This window comes from Gavialis gangeticus, unplaced genomic scaffold, assembly GCF_001723915.1.
Source record: "Gavialis gangeticus isolate Ggan-Ray unplaced genomic scaffold, GavGan_comp1, whole genome shotgun sequence".
NCBI classification, from domain to species: domain Eukaryota; kingdom Metazoa; phylum Chordata; order Crocodylia; family Gavialidae; genus Gavialis; species Gavialis gangeticus.
This window is the reverse complement of record NW_017728993.1, coordinates 46,525,042-46,538,051: the sequence shown is the minus strand read 5'-3', so window position 1 is coordinate 46,538,051 and position 13,010 is coordinate 46,525,042. Positions and strand designations below refer to the sequence as shown.

At 42.1% G+C, this 13,010-nt stretch overlaps 1 protein-coding gene across 1 annotated transcript in view; it reads right to left on the bottom strand.

Annotated features, from left to right (window-relative positions):
* Nucleotides 1-10,196, bottom strand: part of LOC109286874 (uncharacterized transmembrane protein DDB_G0289901-like) — an 88,032-nt gene extending 77,836 nt beyond the window's left edge. The window contains exons 1-5 of the mRNA XM_019501676.1: nucleotides 9,812-10,196; nucleotides 8,289-8,372; nucleotides 4,841-5,036; nucleotides 2,690-2,826; nucleotides 2,282-2,373 (exon numbers count right to left, since the gene is read on the bottom strand). Coding sequence (XP_019357221.1) covers nucleotides 2,282-2,373; nucleotides 2,690-2,826; nucleotides 4,841-5,036 — 425 coding nt within the window. The 5' untranslated portion in view covers nucleotides 8,289-8,372; nucleotides 9,812-10,196. The remainder of the gene's footprint in view (nucleotides 1-2,281; nucleotides 2,374-2,689; nucleotides 2,827-4,840; nucleotides 5,037-8,288; nucleotides 8,373-9,811) is intronic.
* Nucleotides 10,197-13,010: the final 2,814 nt, after the last annotated feature.

The following is a 13,010-nucleotide window of genomic DNA, read 5'->3' as shown; positions in this document are numbered from 1 at the left end:
AAAAAGGCAGCCTCCCTTATAAAATACCTAACATCAAAGACGTGGCGGGCGAGAACAAGGGTGCTTTATCTCAGACTTGGCACGGTAGGGGGCGTCTGGAGAGATCATGGCCGCTTCTAGGACTCCGCTCCGTGACAATCATATTGATACGATGGTATATTCATGGGACATTTCAGTATGGTTCCTGCGGCAGGACGCCCTCAGGGCTGCCGTGACCTCCCCTAGCGCCCTTGCCTACCGTGCCAAGTCTAGGTCCTGAATGCACCCTCTGTCTCGCCCACCACGTCTTTAAATCTTTTATTATCAATGGGAGGCTGCCTTCCTGCCCTCCTTGGCACGGGGCCGGTCTTACTATACCAGGAGTCTGCTCTACTCCCTGTGCTGGCCTTCTCCCGGGCCTACTTGATATGCGCCCTCTCCTGGGGCTTCTCCCCACGCTCTTGCCCCCGCCAGGGCCTATGCCTTGCGCTCCTTGCCCGCGCTTGCTCACTCTGGGGCCTTCTATGTTCGCGCTTCCCGCGCTTGCCCACACTGGGACCTTCTATGCTCACGCTTCCTGTGCTTGTCCACACTGGGGCCTCTAACTGGGCTTGCCCCCTTTCGGGGCTTCCCCCTTCCAGGCAGCACCCCACTGGGGCCTACCCCTCGTACGTCTTGTGGTCACCTGCACTCGGGCCTGTACTCGCGCTTCCAGCCCGACTCGGGTCTGTACTCGCACTTCCCACGCTCCTCACGTTTCGCATGCTCAGGGCTCAGGCGGCCTCAGCCTTACTTGGCCCCAGACCCCTTGCAGGGTTCTACGCCCAACTCGGGCCTTGCTTGCGCTTCCCGCACCTTGCCCGCGCTCAGGCCTAGTCTCGCGCTTCCTGCGCTCGGGGCTCAGGCGGCCTCAGCTTTACCCGGCCCCAGACCCCTTCTAGGGTTCTACGCCCGACTCAGGCCTTGCTTGCGCTTCCTGCGCCTCGCCTGCGCTCGGGCCTCGTCCCGGCCTTCTCACGCTCCTTGTAATCGGGGCTCTGGCGGCCTTGGCCTTACCTGGCCCCAGACCCCTTCTAGGGTCATATGCCCGACTCGGGCTTCTCCCAGTTGGGGCTCAGGCAGCCTTAGCCTTACCTGGCCCCCATACCCGCCTTCTCAGGCCTATGCCCCACTGGGGCTCTTCCCAATTAGGGCTCAGGCGGCCTCAGCCTTACCTGGCCCCCCCAGACCTGGCCTGGGTCCTATGCCCCACTGGGGCCTACTCGCGCTTCTCGCGCCCATGCCCACTGGGCCTATAGTGCTTTTCGCACCGTTGTGCTTCTCGCGCTGTGCTTTTCGCACCCACGCCACTGGGCCTATAGTGCTTCTTGCACCCTCGCGCTTCTCGCGCCCACTACAGCGCCCTACCTGGCGCTCGGAGCACCCCCTACCTTACTGGGGGGGCTCCCCTTGAGGCCTCCTCCACCCCTACAGCCTTGCCCGGTCCTCTGGTATTAAACACAATAACCCGAAACCAAAATCTCCCTTTCCTGGGTTATAACACAACTCCAACACAATCTCCCCCTTCCTGGGTTATAACACAACTTCAAGCCAACCTGGCTATCTCTGTGTATCCTTCTCAGGGTTTCCTCCACCCAGCCTTATACACAGCCGCTCTCCAGCCATCAAACCTCTCTATTATATTCGGCTCTGTTTACTCCCACAGAACTCCTTCTCCTTGTGCTGCCAGAGGGGGACTGCCTCTGGCCTTAGCCCTCTCTGTTTATGAAGGCCAGGCCCTGCCCCCTGGCAGTCAGCTGACCCAATTAGTTGCCCTAGCAACTCCCAGCTGCTGCCCTGTTGACTGGCAGCTACCCATTTACTACTACTCAGTAGCAGGCACCCTAGTGTCCTGCTACAGTTCCATTGACTTTTCAGTCTTATATGCCTATTTTATTCTCTGTCTCTCGTGTACAATGTGTATACTCTCTCATACATAGATCAATAGATATAGATACAGTGGTAATCTATAGCAATATATGAAAGAAAAAATACAGTAGCAACATTATTTATTATTATGTATCTATCTGGGTAGGTAATGTGCTGCCACCGGACTTTTTTTCTTTCATAGCCTGCAATAGATTATGATTGTATCAATATGATATACATACATATATGAGAGATATAGCTATATCTCATATAAATGTGACAGCGAGCATGTGCATGCGTGACAGCTTGTATTAGTCATATAAGTCTTAAAGGTCAATGGAACTGTGTTAAAAAGTCCTATGACTACAAAATAAAAAAGAAAAATCAGACATACCTAAATCGAACATCCTTAGCTTTGGAAGGGGCAACCCAAATTGTTGTAACTTTGTTCTTCACATCTGAGTTTATATGACTTACAGCTGAATTCTGTAATACAAAAAATTCACATAAAAATTGAAAATATTTTGATTGTATATATTTGTTTCTATAAGCAAAGGAATTTGGCTACAACATCCTTGCATTTGCATGTGTTATGTGATACTACGTGACAAAGTTCAAAACTCTGGATTTGACTCATTCAGAAGACACGTGTATTGGTTAAGGAAAAGAGTACATTTCTTTTGATAGATATTGTTACTTTATCACTTCAGCATAGAAAAATGCTTGCTTTTTTACTGGTATCAGTAAAAAATGTAAAGGTTAACCAAGCTAAAATCACTCCTCTGAAAGAACGAGCACATACCGAAACATTATTACAACTAAGGCCTTGTGTGTTCGGATCTGTAATTTTAAAAGTGCCAACAGGAGCATCTCCATCAACTTCCCGAGCCTGTAGAAGAAATCCTTGAAAACCGGACTTATCATTTCCATGTAATGTCACTGGGGAGAAAAGATGTTTGGAGAAACATAAGTTTCAAACTCTGTGGAAGCAAACAAAATATTTAACACATTTTGCAAACCTCATACCATCCATCTGCATGTACAGTAATGCCTGATGCACTTTTATACTATTTTTAAATGTCACATTTTTATTACAGTTTTTCTTAGCTACAGGGAGAAGGACAAGGAAGAAACGAAACAAAGCAACATAGGCATATGCACTTATATGACATATTACTACACATATTTGTGAAGTAATTAAAAAGCAGATTATAGATTATGATTATAGACAACCTTAAAATAGAATTCTGCTCTGCAAAGTGACTGTACAATTGGAAACATCCTATTCATCTGATCTGCTCCAAGTGTTTGCAGTCTTACAAGTTGTACTGATAAGAAAACTTTTCTGCTTCTTCTTTCTGTTAGGTCTGCCTGGTAGAAGACAGATTTCAGGAGGAATTTGAACTTCTGAGTCAGGAAACAACAGTGGCTTTTGAGGCCAGCTCAGGAAGGCAAAGGAATGGTATAGGAGAATGGCAAAGTAGTTACAGGAGAAGTAATAAATGGTATGCTGTTGGTGGACAGAAGAAGAGAGGAGGAGCAAGGAACAGAATTCTTTAAGGCCTTGAAGACGAGCCCACAAAGCTTGGGGCAGTGGAAATGAAAGAGCCAGTGGAAGAATTCAGGTAGGGTGTGGCCAAAGGAACAAGAAAGGAAGGGGATTTTACTAACAGCAAAGGTTCATTGCATATTTTGCTGTAAACATTCTTCCAAACATTCACAATCTGCTTGTCATTTTGTTGCTAAGAACTGCTTTAAAATTAACCATCACTTTTCAGTGTCCATACACTTCTGCCACCTTCGAGCAGCTATTAGCAAACCTTATTAAAACACCATGGATTCCAGGTACAAAAGGCCATATATTCCTCTGTTTCTATGTTGTCACCCATATACTGTTTCTCATGAAAGTGCTCTCGTCTCAACTCCCAGCTAGTTCCTTGGGAATCAAGAAATATACCAGGTGCATAGCTGGACAGAAGCTATTCTGTGCAGAATGCTCCATTTAAGTTGCTTGGGTTGCACAGTGGAAAATGGACAGATTTTAACTTCCCTCCACACAAACTGATGGCCTTAATGGGGTAACATGAACTGGGGGTTAGGGCAACTAAAGGTCATAGGATTATTTTAGAAGCCTTCAGGAGGAAGATTTCTTTAGAAGCAGAAGGTCCCACAGACCAGTGGTACTACTATTATTTTTAATTTTGAGTTCCTTGTAGCTTTAAAGGGCATAAGTCTCACCCCTGTTCTGCTTCAATTATACCAGGTATAAGGGGTGAGTCCCTTTCTGGGGACCCAATTCTAAGCCCCCACTATAGGGGCTGGGCCAAGACTAAGACTAGGGAAAGGAGGTATGTAAAAAGACTTAAGTGCTGTGAATTATTGAGTCTTGAGAGTCTTGCAATCATTGGTGTTTTTCTGATGGACTCAGGAGACTACAGGTTCGTTTCAGATTTCATTAAAGGAAAAAATAGAGTATTTCACAGGCAGGTCACTGTAGCTTTTCTTCCTCCTGGACTGAAATTCTGTGCTAAAGTCAAAACGCATCATAAAGACCCATTTGAGTTCTAATATGCTGAGTTTTGTAGGAAAAATTTACTGCCCTGAGAGATGGTAGCATTTAAACAGCTTGAGGTTAGGACCCTTTTTTCTGTTCAGTGCTGGACACACAGCTAATATTCAACAAATGAAATGAAACCAAATAACAAATAGTCATGTGGGCCGGCTTTGACACAGATATAGGAGGAATGAGACACAGTCATATTTGTTCGGGGGGGTGGGGCTGGAAATTGAGAAAAACAACATCATCCCAGGAAACAAGATATAGGCAAGTAGGAATAGAAGGAAAGGGATCTGCTTCAGAATATGTTATAGGCGAAAGTCAGCTGGAATTCTGCTGAAGCTGAAATATGTTGCAAGAAGGAGACAAAGTTTTTAAATTAGTCATGTTGTTTACCTTCAATTTCATTTCCTGGGTCATAGCTATCAAAAGAGGTAGTAATGAGGTATGGTGGTGGTGATTTTTGTGCTTCACCTTCATAGTGTGGTAACATAGAATCACAATCTATTGAAGTGTTCACATGTGGAAAGCCAAGGATATTTGGTACAAATACCCCACAGAATAGAAGCACAAAAGGGTAATATTGCCCCATCTGTGGAGAAAGGAACATATAGGTTATAGTAACTTCTCTGTCAGTGGCTATCATAGTTGACATGTAGCTCTTCTCCCACAGAGCAAAAACCAAGACAAGTCTACAAAACTTGATTTTGTATTTTCTGCAGAAAAACTGTAACAATAAAATACCTATAATTGATGCAACACTGCAGTAAAGTATGCTAATATTTCCTTCTAAGCATTGAGGCATTAGTTGAATGCTCAGTTCTCTCTGGTTATTTTGATAGCTTCATTAGTTTGGAAATGGACTTGACCCAAACCTCCACATAACTGGATCCAGAGGTTTGGTTCAGCTCTGTCTTTAATCAAGATGGGTCCAATCGATAAACCCCTGGGCCTCAGAACATTGCTTGAGCTTGTTACTAGAACCAGGACCCATGTGGTATTTCCCAATGCTGCTGCTTCCAAGGGACTGCTGAGAAATCTTTCATTAAATTTTCTGGTGAACTCTTAGTTTGAGTTGTTTTATTAGTAAGCTAGCTTATGAAAAATAATGAGGGAATTAGAACTAAAAGAGAACTTAAGTGAGACAAAGTCAAGGAAGAAAAATATATTCCTATAATTCACCCTTAGTGTTAGCATTCATGATATATTGTTGCAAAGACAAAAAAGAACATTCCAGAAGTTCTCATGCATTTAAAACCAGATTCGATTGCTCATAATCAAATCAGCTTTATATAAAACTTCACCACTACATAATTTGCAAAACCCATCAATCATTATAAATATTTAACAATGTCCCAGTGATAGTATGGATTCACTGTGAAATTCCAAAAATTATTTAATAACCCTTCCTATTTCTCATGTCTGTCTGTCGTTGGGTTGTCTCATGGTGACATGCAAGGCTATAATATAGACCACAAGAGGAAATTGTTCAAGACTTTTAACAGAGCTTATTATGTAGCCTTTTTCTTTTTCACCTACCTCTATATCTATTTTTCACTAGTGAGCAAAACTACCTTTTAACTGTCTATGAGGAAAAAGATACCAAAAGAATGATGCAAGAGACAAGGCTATATAGGTCTGACTTTGAACTGAAACTAAACGCCTTATCAACAAGCCACCATGTCAGTGGTTAAGAAAACAAGGTGGTTGTGAGTTCCATGTTGAAAGATCTGAATCATAATTCACAAGTAGGGAGAAGCTTCTGAGGATTTGTGAGGTGTCAGACTCATTAACTGTGGTGAGCAATCAGGAAGAGAGAGATACCGTCCCTCCCAAAGCTCTCAGAGCATTGCTATTTAAATAGAATCCTTGTAAGTGTTGCGCACAGGTAACAGGTTGGTGGATGTGATAAGCCACTTTCTTGCGACTGTTTTGACTTAGTCTATCTCTAATTAAAATTTAAATATGGTATGTGGGTGTTATGACTGCAACAGCTGTAATAAACCGTGAGTTAATATGCACTCTTCTATACGTTGTTGAAATCCTTCTGTCTGACTCATGGCACAGGGAGGAATGTTTGTTTCTAATTTGATACTCTGTATCTATAGAGCATCCATAGCAATAACTTACCTGGCACTAGAAAAAAATCTACCTTGACATTTTTTTTCTGGAGTTGTTCTTTAGTTAGATATACCTTGGTCTGCCCTGAAGGAAAATCTAGGTTTAATCTCACATTTGCCCTCTGCCAGGAAGACGGAAGTACAAAGGTAGCAGGAGAAATGATTGACGCTGTCCTCCTTTTGCATCAGCTCTTTGTTAAAGTTTGAAGAGCAATGATGGGAACATCTGAAAGAAGTCCCTTTATTCTGGACAGGAGATGAAGCTGCGCCATGGCACCTTAGAAAATTGACTTTAAAAATGAATAACAACAGTGGAGTATCTTAGCATTTCTTTAAATTCCAAGGCTGGACTAGAGGTAGGAGCAGAAAGGTCCCAATAGGAATCCCAAAAGAGATTCTGATACAATCAGGATCTCAAAGCTATGGCTATCTTCATAAAAACATATTTGCTATAAGCCTAAAAATAAATATTTCACATGGATACAGGTAGACTTTCTAAAGAAATAAAGAATTTAATTAAAAAAGTAATGGTCCTCACTGCTCCATGCAGTCAATTCTGCAACATTATAGTGGTCTATATATCATACACACCTGAAATCAGAAGCCTTCTCTTATCCAACAATGAACACATTTGCTCCTGTCTGCCTGCATGTACTTTAATAGTTGGGAATGGTTTAGGAATAGTGAATCCTGCATCTTTGCAGGGAGTTACAGTAGATGACTCTGAGGGTGCTTTCACCTCTATGGGAACATCTAAATGAGTGCGCACGCGCAGTTTGTAGTGCCGCAGACCCATCTGTGGTGCTGGAAACTGCATGTGTGGCACATGCAAGCATTTGCTATGCTGCTAATTTGCAATGTGGTGGGTTTTTTTCAACCTGGAATACCCTGGTGTCAAAAAAACCCAAGGCAGAAAAAAGCAGGGTAGTGCATGTGGCAGCAGTGTGCACCACTCAAAACTGTAGCCTGGCTGGCTGGAGCCCCACCCTGGCTGCTGGCAAAGCTCTGCATGCCTGAATCGCCGCTGCTGGAGCCCTGGGAGGCCCCCAGGACCTCAGGTAAGGCTGCTGGGGCCAGCCCAGGTACTGGCCCTAGCCCCCCCTACCCCACACAGGGCAACTTGCAGCGCGCTAGAGCATGTGTGCACAGGTATTCCCTGGGGACAAGCAGCAGTGGCACAACTATGTGTCGCTGCTATATGTCCCTAGGGAAACACAATTGAACACTCATCTGCATGCATCCTATGAGTCTATAATTCCAAGGTTCCACATGGTTCCCTTCACAATATTATCTTGCCCTGAAAACCTCCTTTCACAGTTAATTTAGTATAACTTCAGGTCAGCATACACTTCTGAGATTTCATGAACTTCAAGACAATTTGATGACTTCACTCTCTAAGATATCTGGCAAACTTATGAAGAGAGACAAAAGTTGTTAAAAAGACTTGAAAAACAAAAAAACAAAAACAAAATTATAATAATTTCCCAGTAGTTTGAAACACAGCCCAAGAAGCCCTACTGTCCTTGCAATTTAGGGCTCAGTTCTATAGCCCTTAAGTTCAGCAGGCAGTCTCCTCCTTCAGACTCATCTTTTCAAACACACCTTTCTCCTTTCCTTTTAAATTCCTAAATCCTGTTGATTATCCATAAACATACTTCATAGCCTTTGAGAATAAAGAACTTCTGGTCAAAGAGCATCTGCCCCCCAAAGTCCCAGAAACACACCTCGTTGGCCAAGTCCTTATCCGCAAGCAACCTCTGGTCCCTCTGTGGTCAGTGCTCAGCAGTTGAACTGTGAAGTGCAACAGTCTGGGCAAGATGAGACAGATAAGATGGGAGGATCCACCAATCACAGTCAGGGTGGAGAAAGGAAAGTAGCCAATCAGTGACACTGGCATTTCCACCTTGGAAATTAGGACATAAGTTGCAATTCTCTTATCCAGGTGTTGCAATAACTACTTACACTGTTAACAACTGGATCATACCTTCCCTGACCTTAAACTGCAGCTACTGAGGCATGTAAGACTTTGAAGGTTGATAGTTCAACCTGTATAATATAGGGTCATGGCATACAAAAGAAACTTTTAAATACTTCATGAAGAGCTAACATGAAAAAATACTTTCAACAGTTACTTCATGCCTTTTGGCTCTACTTTTTCACTTATTCACCCCAATATTACAGCTGGAAAAATCTCAGAACATTAAAATAATGGTGATGGTTGGAAATACCTACATGCTTCCATTCTCAAAGAGCCAAAGAAAGTTGGTTTGTGTCATTTGGCAAATTTTTGAAAAACTGCATGTTTTGAGGGAAGGAATAAGCAGCTTTCAAATCTAGTAAAGGCTACAAAATATAATTTCAAAATTGATAAATGTCATTTTTACCCTAGAAGAATTAAATGAGATTGGTTTGCAACACTGGATCCATTGAAAAAATAATTCCAGTTTTCCATACCTTTATGATGCGAGACATATACAAGGGCAATATACTGCCAACATGGTAAATTGGGACTCCAATAAAAAACTGTCCACTATAGACTTACATGCTACGTACCAGGAGATATGTGCCAGTACAGCGGAGTTGCATCTTACCCGGGGGTTAGGTTCTAAAGTCAGTGCGTAAGGCAAAAATTGCGTATAGTCAAAATTACCCTTGGGCTTGCCCAGTGGTACAGTCCGCTCACTCCCACCCAGGGCAGCCTGCACCAAACTCCTGCCAGCCGGCATGCACAGCTTCCCAGCAGGGCTACTCCTAATGTAGCTGCTTGGCCCCATGCACAGTGCTGCGGGGGGCAGCTGCAGGCTGAATCCAAACAATTGGCACTCTGGGGCATACGTGTATGACGGATTTGTGTAAGTTAAATGCACGTATGATGTGACTCCACTGTATAGAGAAAAGGTCTATTTGTATTTCCATTTAACAAAATCCTTTCCTCATATTATTTTATTTATTATTCATATTTTGGTAGCACTTAAGAGCCTCAGTTCAGGACCAGAATCCTACTGTGGTATATATTGTATAAAAGATGGGCCCAGCCCCAAACAGCTTACAGTATCAGTGTAAGACAAGACCCAACAGATGAATACAGACAAAAAGATGGTGGAGAGAATAATGGAAACAATGGGCCAAAAGTGGTCAGCATGATGAGCAGCTGTCTGATAACCAAAGAAGTCAGCAGCACTGGGTCAACAAGCTTTGCTGGATATACATTGTATATAAAAGTAAATCAAACACAACAAACACTTACCGCAGCGTGCGCATTGTGTAATACTGAAGCTGGGGTGAAACCTGGAAGCAGAGAGGTAACAGACTGTTCTCTTCTGGGGAACACTGGGAGAATGCTTGTCTCTTTAGCATTATCTAGCCTGGACTTGAAGCAAAGCTATTTCTCATCAGAAGTATTTTATGAGCCCTGGGGATAATCTCTAGCAGGGCTAATTCAGCAGCACCCACATATGGGATCAGTTTTAAAATACCAGGGGTAACAAACCATCCCACATGGGGACAGAATTTTACTTTGGACTTCTCAGCAGCTCCCCAGTGTACAAATTCCTCTAAATTCTTGATCGAAATGCATCTTAATTGCATGAAAAAATTCTTTATAATGGCATTTTTAAAACATGCTTTGGCTGTATTTTGGATGTATTAATTACATTTTCTTTCAATTACTGTATTTTCTCACTTAAAATATGCACATTTCCCTCCAAATCAGCTGGGGGAAATTCAGGTGTGCATCATATGCAAGAAACATAGATCCTTAGGGGTCCAGAGATTTGGTGGCAGGGATGGTTGCAGCAGGAATTGTGGCCGCTTCCTGAGCAGCTATCTGGAGGTGGAGGAGTCACAGCAATTGATGCTGCCCATCGTTGGCTTGGCTACCTGACACAGCACAGCATGCTGGATTGGGAAGATGCTTAGGGTTAGTCTGTGGCTGGAACTAGCATGTGGACCCGGACCCAGAGACCCCCAGACCTCAGTTATTTATTCATACTCGAAGGAAAGTTCTTTTTTCCTCCTTGGGGGCCCTCCAAAAGAGAAGACATGGTAACTGCCTTTAATTATGTGAATAGTACAATATTTACACGTCAGATCATGGGGAGATAAGAAGCCCCTTGTAGCAGAGATCCTATTTTCTTCTCTGTACTGTACAGCACCACGTGTAATGTTGGTATTCAATTATGTGGTGCTATGTACTGTAAGTTCAGTCCTATTAGTAGTAGTCAAAGTATCAACCAAAATGGCTAAACAACTGATTGCATTAGTAACAGATATAGAAATCTGGGACCTTAGAAAAACCTTTGTTCTTATATAGAAAACACAGAATTGTTTTATAAATTGTTTTCCAAACTGCCAATTCAGTTGCATCTGTGCAAGGGTTAAGACTGGACTCTGCCCCTTCTTGTTTGCTCTCCCAGAGAGAACGAGCAAACATTCTATTTCACAGTCTCTCCATGCTTCTACTCCTCCATGCATGTATTCCAATTTAAAAAAAAATCAGCTTCCCTACTTAAGATATGCCACCCAATTTTTGGGGGGAGGGGCTGATTTTAGGGGAGAAGGTGCATGTGGTATGTGAGCAGTTAGTAATATTTATAAAATTAGATATCCAAGAGGCAGATTCTAATACCCCGACTGCAACTGACTATCTTACTTGATCAATAGTTCCATTTGGGTCAATGGCAGGAATAACATAATTCTCACTCAACTGAAAGACATCTTAGGACAGAATACACTGCTAATGGGAATATCAGAATGTGATCTCTACAACAGCACCAAGTACTCTGTGAATGCCTGGCTTCACTGAAAGGAACTGTTAAACTGGCAGTGTCAACGTAGTGCAAGATTACACTTACAAAGATATAGTGATAAGGATAGTTAAGTTATATGCCTGTATTTGCTAAAATATTGATAAAACTGAGGCAGATGAATGAAACTTAAGCCAGTACGTCATCAAATTTGGCTATAAGCCTAGTGCTTTGGCCAAATACAGAATATTACCTCATCTGTGTCATATACAAAGTCCCATGCATTGCATTCATCCACATCTGACTGTAGAACTACCATGTATTCCATTTTAGATGAGTTTCTTGAAGTGTACTTTTGATATTATGGTTGCAAAGGCAACATACATTGCATGTAAATTTATAGTGCTGTGTTCTTGAGTCTGCAAACCATCTGAAACAATAGTTTTGTATGGTTATTAAATATGACAATTGTCTGTTAACATTTTAACTACTTCACTGATTTATTTCTGATCATTATAGCAGAACCATTCAGCTAATATCCTTACCTTGTTTTCTCAAACTGTCTCCCATGTTTCTATTGGTGCCACAAATCACAGCTGTCCCCTACAGAGCTTCCAAAACTACAAGCTTTATTCTACCAGTTTGCATATAGCCATCATGTATCGTTCATTAAAAAAATCACCTTTGGCATATTAAAAATGAAATGAAATAGATGCAATGAGTGTCCAAATACACAAATATGAAGGTGCTGCTCAGCTTCCACTCCACAGAACAGAAGCATCACAATATCTGGACCTTGCACCAATGATTAGGTTGTGCTAAGTATGGAAAACATGGGCTCAAGTATAAGATTATTCTTGAAGCAAAACTGAACTGAAGTATTTTTGATAACATTTCAGAGATGTCACAATTTTGTGCAGATAATACTGGTTGACTTATTGAAGGATCCTTGTCTTTCTTCCAAAATCATGAGACTAATGTGTAAAATTGCAAGAGCAACAACAAAGAATACATCAAGCCATTATTGGTCCTGGTTTCAGGAGACTCTACTTTAATACAAGAGTGACCAGGGTGAACTGTATGTTCTGCATAACAAGAAGGTACTAGCTACTCATGAAGTATTGAAGTCTTTGAGCTGTCTTTGGAATTGCTATCTACTAGCTGCTCAAGTTTCCAGAAAGGCAGCTAACTGAAGACACACATACCACTTCTTCAAGATGACTTCAGATAACAAGTGATATCTAATTCCTGATATTTCACTGTCAGTGATCACAAGTAGTATTTTGAGACACCTGTGATCAGTTGTATCAATATGCTCTTTTAATTATGCAAAAATTATCCTGAAGTATATACATACCAGTGTTACCAGAGCTGTGCTGTGAGTGACAAGCAACACCTCCGATTTTTATATATAAAGTTATTGCAATTATACTCAAGAGTTGACTGTATATTATCACTTGGGAAGAGCAGAATAGACGAGGAAGAAGTAATGAATACAGGAATGTATATTTTCATACCAGTTGTTTAAAGTGTGAACTGTTTGTCTGAAGCGATGATGTTACAGTCATACATAGCTTTCATTGGCACCTTATGAAACAAACAAAACAGAATAGAACAGGAGAGAGATTTTTTCCTATCTTTTCTTTTTACTGTATTATCTCATAGATTTCATAGACATAAGGGCTGGAAGGGACCTCAGAA